The sequence below is a fragment of the Lactuca sativa genome, chromosome 6, assembly GCF_002870075.4.
Source record: "Lactuca sativa cultivar Salinas chromosome 6, Lsat_Salinas_v11, whole genome shotgun sequence".
Lineage (NCBI taxonomy): Eukaryota > Viridiplantae > Streptophyta > Magnoliopsida > Asterales > Asteraceae > Lactuca > Lactuca sativa.
In genome coordinates this window covers 200,650,165-200,659,514 of record NC_056628.2, presented here as the reverse complement: position 1 = coordinate 200,659,514, position 9,350 = coordinate 200,650,165, and the positions used below count along the sequence as shown (strand labels likewise).

Sequence of the window (9,350 nt, the reverse complement as noted above, 5' to 3'; positions counted from 1 at the left end):
AATGTGAACAGTTTCACTAGGTGTAAGATCCATGTATTACATAGATTAATTAAAAAAAATTAAATATAAATGTTTAAATATTTAACAACTTTGGATATATAAGAAAATTAAAAAAATAATGAATTATTAAAATTGATTTTTTTTATCTTTTAAATTTAAATAAATAAACAAAATAAACTAATGAGCTTTAATTTCTTTATTTTGAAATAAAAAGGTAAATCCATTAATGAGATTGATATTTAATTTTTTTTTGAAACGACGAATCTAACCTACTCCTTAACTACACCTTAAATCCACTTATGTCCACGATAAAACTTAAACCCTCAACCTCAAGGAGGGAGGGCAACACCGGATACCGCTAGGCTATAAGCTCTTTGGTAATTGATATTCATTTACTACTATATTTATTGTAATTATTACATTAAAGTATTATGTAGAATTTATTAAAATAGAAAAACCCATAAAATGACATGTGGAAAAGAAATTAATTCAAAATAACCACAAAATGACATTTGATAAATGACTAAACTGCACAAATGGTCCCTTTGGTTTGTTCAAAATTGCCATTTTGGTCCTAAAAAATTTGGACTACACCACATGTCCAAAGTTTTCATTTTGTTGCGAATTTGATCCAGAGCACTTTAAAAATTCTTCAAATGACGGATTTGCCTATTTCTATTTATTTTTTCCTTTTCCTTTCTTTACTTTAATGTTATTTATTATTTAATTACAAAGGGTCATCTTTCTCTCTCTCTCTCTATCTATCTATCTCTCTCTCTCTCTCTCTCTCTCTCTCTCTCTCTCTCTCTTTCTCTCCCCTCCCTCTCCCCCTCTCTCTCTTTCTCTTTCACTCTCTCTCTCTCTCTCTCTCTCTCTCTCTTCCTTCTCTTCCCTTTTTTTTCAAAGAATTTCACAGTTTTACCCTCTTCCTTGAAATAGGTATAAGCAAAAAAGGAACTGAGTTCATCAGTTTCATCACCGGAGAAGCATTCGACAAATGCCAAAGGGAGAAAAAGAAGACAATCAAAGACAACCACTTGTTGTGGGAAATGACGACGTTAAGGTAAGGAGAACAACATTGATTGACCAACGTTTTCAAGAAATGATTTCATGTGAGTATCAACTGGTGCTTGAAAATCGATTGGTTTGAATATAGGAGGGATGTACTTACGAGTTATTGTCGATTCCAAGATTTAGAAGGATGTAGAGAGTGGCGATTTGAGAATCGAGATCGTCAGAATCAAGCATGGTGACCAACGACGGGATTGCTTCGAGCAATGCTAAAGTTGATTTGGCATCAGAATCTTCCTTCTCTAACCTTCTGTCACTCCTAATAAAAAAACCTAGACACACACACACACACACAGGTAGAATGCCAATTTTCGCAAATTTGGTCTCCGAGTTAAGAAATTTACGTCGTACCAAGTAGTGGTAGCAATAGGAGGAGTGACAGTGTGATTTACCTTAAGAACCTTCTTCATCTTACCTGCAATTCATCCTTATTAATCTTACCTTCAATTCACCATTCTTCATCTTACTAGCAAACCATGAACAAAGAAACTTAGATGCACTCTACCACATTCTAGTGAGGTTGATATGAAAGTCGATGAATTTATAGCCAAGTTGAGAGAGCAGATTAAGCTTCAGCAAGTAACCTCGGTTAGAAGATTAAAGCTTATATGAGATTATTTCAATTCTTCAACATCCACACTCAGTTGATTCAACAAGAAAAGATTCATGTGAGGTGTAATCATGGTGACGTTGGAGTGGCGACGAATCAAGATGGGGCGACAGTGACGTTGATGATTTAGTGGCAGGGAAGGGAGGAGATTAGGTTTTCCGGTAGGGTTTCGTGACTGGAAATATGAAGGGAAATAAATGTTTTCTCCGATGAAAGGGGGTATTTTTCATACGACATCATGAGAGAGAGAGAGAGAGAGAGAGAGAGAGAGAGAGAGAGACCCTTTGTAATTAAATAATAATAAAATAGTAAATGAAAAAACAAATAGAAAATGACAAATCTGTCATTTGAAGAATTTTTAAAGTGTTTTGGACTGAACTCGCAACAAAATGAAAATTTTAAACCTGTGGTGGTGGTCCAAACTTTTTTGGACCAATGTGACAATTTTCAACAAATCACAGGGACCATTTGTTTTTGACAAATTGAATGAAAGGATGACATTTTGAAGAAAAAAAACTTTCATTTGCTAGAGTAGATAAACTAATAAACAGTTTTACAAAATTATTAAAATAGGCTTGAAGAGTAGTTATTCTTGAAAAGTAACATATTGACGTTACAAAAACGACGTATGTTCCCATATAAATATAACATAAACATAGAAAACACAAGTATTAATCGGTTCAATTTAACCATGTTTCAGATGCTGCACTCGATAAAGCCCAATCTAAATCTTGGCCCAATGCCCAAAGGAAATAGCCACTTAGGGCCTGATTTTTTGCATAACGGACTTTCGATTGAATTGATCGGACATCATCATACGACATCCATGAATTTCCAGAATACGAATAATATGAAACCCTTTTGTCATCGAACACAACCATTGCACTATTCTTCTTATTGAAATCAATGACTTCAGAGTATCTCAGTTCTCCACTTCCCGGGCCTGTCCCAATGGTTTTGGCCCCGACATTGTTGACCTTCGGGTCCGCAAGTGACCATGTCTTTCCATATAACGGCAGGCCCATTACAATCTTTTCAGGCGCCACACCTGCCTTAATCCATGACCCGATACCAAAATCTGTATTGAGATCACTATCTGGGTCGTATAATGCAGAATGCAATCCAGTGAAATTTTCCCAAGAACCATGATAATCATAACACATCGGACTAATCCAATCAACAGATTGAGTTATCGCTTTGATCGGGTACAATAAAGGTCCGTTATCGGAGTAAACTCTGGAGGCATAATAAACGGCCGATGTCAGTATGAGCCGTTGTTTTTGGTTGACATTGGCCTCTTGCTCAATAGCCTCTCGCCATTCGTTAAGTAATAAACCTAGATTCGCCATATCAGAATCGCTTGATGGGTATTCCCAATCAAGATCTATACCATCAAACTGGTATTTTCGGGCTACTTCAATAGTCGAATTAATAAAACTTGCACGAGAATATTGATTACTAGCCATGCGAGAGAAAGTGGCCCTTAAGTCATCACCTCCACCACCTCCGACTGATAAGATGGTCTTGGCTGGCGGATTCCAATCACTCTTGGCGTTGGTAAATTCGAGTAGGTTTGTGACATGATCTGGTGTGATATTGAGTACGTAAGTTGTCGGAGACGGAAGAACAAATGCAAAGTAAATGTGCGAGAAGTGCGACGTGTCGATATTAGAAGCGGGATAATCAATGAACGTAGGCCAATACGCAGCTCGGACATCTAGAGGTTCGGAAGATTCTGTCTGACCATGATTGAAGGGAAGATTCACGATGGTTAGGAATACGAGCAAAATGAGACTTCGGATAACCATGGTTAAATTAGGTTTTTGTTTGTGTTTAATTAATGGGAAGATGTGTTAACTATTTATAACCCTAGGTGAAAACTTCTTTTAAAAGTCTTTATGGTCAATGGCTCTTTTTGAATGGACAAGAAGGAGAGAAAAGTAGTCGGTTGATTCGAGTTCTTATCCATTTCTTATGTTCAAAGAGTTCGGTGGCGTTTTTTGACTTGCAACAAATTTATTGTGGTTGACTAATTCTTTGCTTTTAACTCCAATTGTAATAGCCATATCAGTTGTCTTAATAAAAACTTGGAAGCAAAAAGTGTTATTTTAAGGAGTTTTAATTTATTTGATTAGTAACTTATATTTGGAATTTAATATCTTTCTAAAAATTTAATTTTGGGTTGGTTGAACTTATTTGATGTATAATTTTGGATTTGGATAATAGTTTTTGATGTTGATACGCGGTTATTTTACCAAATTAATAGTTAACACGTTTCATCTCTACCGTTAAATTACAAAAAAATTATTTAGTGGAAAAATACATTCGAGATAGCGTCAAGAAACATAGACAAGAGAAGAGTTTTGAACCATTTTAAAATTTTAAGCAATTTATTTTTCAACTGAACTCTTTTATATTCATTTTTTTGAATAGAAATGTGTAACTTTTAAGTTATTATATTGAATTTGCATAATTACGATATGCACATGGAAAATGTTCGGTTTACTCGGTTGACCTTAATCGGTTTTCAATTTAACCGATTATCTGTAATCATATTTGGTTTCGTTTTCAATTTATGTTTTTATTATTTGGTTTGACCGATAAACCGAATAACCTGATCAATTATGTAAAACAATTTTTCATTTTGTTATTTTAAAAGTTTATATCCCACAACAATATCTTACCAATTTGAATATTCCATAATACCTCACTTTCATAATACCCGACTTAGCCAATTAAACTTTGCTACTGCTCATTTTTATTTTTCAACCAGTGGGATTTCTAGATCAAGAATGTTCAACTGCGGAGACAGCAGTGCACTGTATTGCTACTGCTTCAATGTTTTAGTTGTAACCTTTTTTATAACAAAAAAAAACATATTTCATTAATTAATTGTAACAATAAAGTTTTTAAAATACAATTTATATTCTTGATGTTCAAAAACAAGTTCTGTATTTCAATTTGTTTGAAAAGAATTTAAATAATAAAAATCTATCTTTATATATCATCAAAAAAATTTTGTTTAAAGGAACGATTTTTATGTTTAAACTTTCAAATTTACTAAAATTCATAAATTTTTAAATATAATTATATTTTATTATGATATAATATCTAATCATGTTCAAACAGTTCTCCAAACTAGGGATGAAAATTTGGTCCGAAAACCCGAACCAAACTGAACCGAACCTAATTAGGTCCGAATAAACAATTCGATTTGGTTTTCTGGTATATATATGAGGCTTATTCAGTTTTCGGGTTATTCGGTCCGGGTTACCCGAATAAGGGCTTATTTGGGCCAAAATGAGCGAACCGATTTGAAAAGTCACAATTTTTATTTTCTGTTTCAGCATGTTTGCAAATTTTTAGCCAATTTTGAAGTGTCATAACATCTTCATTATTTGTCCAATTAGCCCGATTTTAGTTCCATCTTGTACTTCACAATTTAAACTACAGTTTACAATATTTAAATGCGTTATTCGGTTGTATATTCAGTGAGATGCAGACCCTTAAGCATTGTGTATTAAAGCTGAGTTTTTCTGTTTCAGCATGTTTGCAAACTTTTAGCGAGCTTTAAAGTGTCATAACGTCTTTGTTATCTGTCCGATTGGCCTAATTTTTTTTTTTCATACTTGTAGTTCACAATTTAAACTACAATTTACAGTATTTAAATGCGTTATTTGGTTGTATATTCAGTGAGATACAAGCTTTTAAACATGGGGTATTAAAGCAGAGTTTTTATGTTTAAGCATGTGTGCAAATTTTTAGCCAACTTTGAAATGTCATAACGTCTTCGTTATTTGTCCGATTAGCCTAATTTTTTTCTAGCTTGTAGTTCACAATTTAAACTACAGTTTACACTATTTAAATGTATTATTTGGTTGTATATTCAATGAGATACATGATCCTAACAATGGGGTATTAAAACTATTTTTTTTTACAAAGAAAAATACTAACATTTACTTTATTATAATACATCCTACATATGTTCGAGATGTTTTATTAACCCCTGCAAAAGAAGATTTCAAAATTTGTAGACCTATGGTTGGATTTCTCGAGAAATTCAAGGTGAAAACCGATATAGTATCGACGTCAACAAAACCGATGACACATCGTTTTTTTAGAGAAATATGTGATGTGTACGAACACAAATTCTAACTCTTTTTGCACATTTGAAACAATTATATATACTTCGTATTATTTTTAATTAACAAATTTGTTTCTTTAAAAGATTTGTTATGAAATCATAAACTACGAAATTCATACAAAATACAATATTTATAATCACATTGTAAATGTTATTCGGGTTATACAATCATAATACGGTTTATCCGGTTCTTATCGGTTATAATAGGTTCTTAATCATCTCATACATGTTATTTGGGTTACTCGGGCCGGAACCGAACCGAACCGAATAATATCTGAACCGAACCGAACCGAACCCGTATTGCTTATTTGGTTCGGGTTTCGGTTCATAAAATTACCCTACTTCGGTTCTCAAGTTATTCGTGTTCGGGTTGGTTCGGTTCGGTTCCGACTCGAATACCATCCCTACTCCAAACTACAAAAAGTGCAACACATATTATTCAGATCTAATGATAAACTAAATTAAATAAATCGAACCAATCAAACCAAAAACCGATTAAACTAAATCGAACAAATTAATAACCGATTAACTGACCGAATAACCCACCTCGAGTTCTTTCACCTTTCATTACTTTTTCATTACATCAACGCCACATTATTCTCTTCAGCTGTTTTCAAACCATGTAATGCTTACCTTTATCTCTCAAGAGCAATTCATCTGTTTTCAAACCATGTAATGCCTATTTCTGAAGAGCAATGCACAAGTCGCAAATACACTATGTATAAGACTCTAAAGAACCATGTAGAAAGACCAAAAAGAAAATGACATTAGGAGAAGAGAGGAAGAGTAGTGTGGAATGGAGATAGAATGTAGGGGTTCTATCCACGGTGGGGTAGAGAAGCATTGGAGGCTGATGTCAAAACTTTTAACAAGTCTTTTATTTATATTTTGTGAATTACGGAGACTTAGAGTTGTTACCACCAGATAGTATACCTTATCAGTTAATAGTATACGATGGTAAGAACGAATATCGAACTTTAGGGGAACAAGCATGCACCAATAATAACGAAATTCAAATACTAAAAGTAAACTAAAGGGGTTTTATCAATCTAACCAAATAACAACAAATTCTAATATTACGCTGTTCCAAAAAAAACAACAAATTCTAATAGTAAATACTAAATAAACTAATAATTAGATATAACATGCTTTAAATAATAATAATAAAACATATAGTAAAGAATATACTATTGATAATAATAACTAAGATACTTTTGTTTAGACTTTCGAATCCCTTAATGATTATGGTTGATTCAAACGAAATGCAATGGATATTATTAGTCATTTCCTAAATTAATTAATTCAATATTAATATCCTTAATCATATGTCTCTAAGTTATCTACCAGCAAGGATGACTTTTCTAGATTTATTTTATTAATTCATATATGCAAGACCTAATTGGTATGATTAGTCTCATGTGTCAACGATTAACCTCTCAAATTGCCTAAATCAATAGTGACATCACAAACATTAAATAAATATTCATATGTCTAACCTAGGGACGCCTCCTCCAATCACTACTGCACACCTCAACTAGACATGTTTTAGCGTCTAGTTATCAACCACAATATGATACAAGAAACATAATTTGAAATCAATCTAAATTTCGTGACTCGTTTACATAGACATAATAAGAAGAATATTAATATTTATGAGTCTTTAATTAAGTAAACATGATGTATTGAAGAAGTTCTGATATCCTTTCACTGAATTAACACAATAAAATAAGTTTATCTACATCTAAACAAAAGTATTGGTAACTCAACCCATAAACAAAATAAAAGAAACAAAAAAGAATTAAATACAATGCTAAACATAATACAAACAAATACAAATAATCCTTTTTTCCTCCTCTCCTGACTTCTGTCATTTTCTGTGTATTCTTATCTTCTATGTTGCATTGTTTCTTGATTCTATAAATTTTACATTTATATTCAGAATCTTTTGATTTTCTTCCATGCTAAGTTCTAGATATTTTTCTTATTCAATATTTCACCAAAATATTCTCCAATTGGTTCTTTTTATCTTCTTTTTTATTAACATGTCCATTTTAGCTGCAAGACAGAAATACAAATCAATTAAAGCATATTTTATCTTATTTTAATTATAAAAAGTGATTATAAAATTATCTGAAATGTCCATTAAAATATGTATAATTTAAGATGTAAGGTCAAACTTTATAATCTGATGAGTCAAATCTGTATTACGCTGACTACATCATCAACAATATCAGACGCTAATTAAGCTTAGAGACAGTGTGATATTTTTCTTCGTGCTTAAGCCTTTTTATCCATTATCTTAATGATATGATTTGTTTTTTTATTGTTTATATCTTTTATTAAAGGTAGTTATCATAGTTATTTAAATCCTTGATATGTAGGGATTTGAATCTAGAATAGTCTTATACCTAGTACATAAGTTACACTATGTATCAATGTAAATAACGCCGAATGCATTCTATCTATGTGAGAGATTTATTTAATTGAAGTTGGTTTTTGATTAGCGTTGGTCCTTGTTCCTTACATTCTTTTATATTAATTGTTTTATCTCGGTCCTTCAATTGGTATAAGGGTTGGTTCTTTTATCAAAAAAAATTGAAACCATCTTCTTCTTATTATTATGAATCTAAACCTACTTCTAATTCAACTTCAGCAAACAAAATCCCTCTATTTGACGAGAAAAACTTTCCCATGTGGAAAAACAAAGGAATGGTTGTCCTTGAAACCATGGATCATGATATAATAGACATCATTGATAAGGGTCCATATATTCCCACCTTTGATGAAAACAAAAGACGGTGTAAAAACTGGTGTTATCAAGAAGACTCCTAAACATCAGTTTATTGAAGATGACAAGCATTTATACAACCTTCATATTCATGCTTGGGGAACAATAGGAAACTCTCTTCCTTATGATGTTTACCACCTTGTTCAGAATTGTATTTATGCTAAAGAGGTGATCAATATGTTGAATGTTGCATATGAAGGAACTAAATAAGTGAAAGCAACCAATGAAAATAGTCTCAATCGGAAGTACGAACACTTCTTTGCTCAACAGAATTAATCTTTTACTCAAACCTTGAATTGCTTTAATTGTCTTATTAATGATATGAGAATGTTTGATATATTTAAACATGAATCTGTCTTAGTTCTTAAGTTTTTAAATTATCTTGATGACAAATAGGAACACCATGTGGATGTGCTTAAGAGCAGTGAGAAAATTCATTTTATGGATCTTCACAGTCTATATGGAAATCTAAAGAATTCTGAAGAAACAAAGGTTATGATGAAAGAGATAATAAAGGACAACTTCAAAGATAAGTCCACTGCACTATTCACTAGGAGGGAAAGCTTTTTCCCTGACAGTGAAATTGACAAATACAATAACGATAATTCTGAGGAAGTGTTCAATGTTAAGCTTTATTCACGTGTTGCTATGCTTTTGAAGCACTTTGAGGAGTCAAATAACAAGAAGTTTAGTGGATCAAGAAGGATTTCTATAAAGACTAACTCATCAGTGTCAAA

At 32.2% G+C, this 9,350-nt stretch overlaps 1 protein-coding gene across 1 annotated transcript; it reads right to left on the bottom strand.

Annotated features, from left to right (window-relative positions):
* Nucleotides 1-2,181: 2,181 nt before the first annotated feature.
* LOC111914130 (class V chitinase CHIT5a) lies at nt 2,182-3,526 on the bottom strand. The gene has a single exon (XM_023909874.2). The coding sequence runs from the start codon at nt 3,487-3,489 to the stop codon at nt 2,362-2,364; it is 1,128 nt and encodes a 375-aa protein (XP_023765642.1). The 5' UTR covers nt 3,490-3,526; the 3' UTR covers nt 2,182-2,361.
* Nucleotides 3,527-9,350: the final 5,824 nt, after the last annotated feature.

Coding starts and splice junctions, on each gene's coding strand:
- LOC111914130 (XM_023909874.2), bottom strand. CDS start 3,489: ATGGTTATCCGAAGTCTCATTTTGCTCGTATTCCTAACCATCGTGAAT.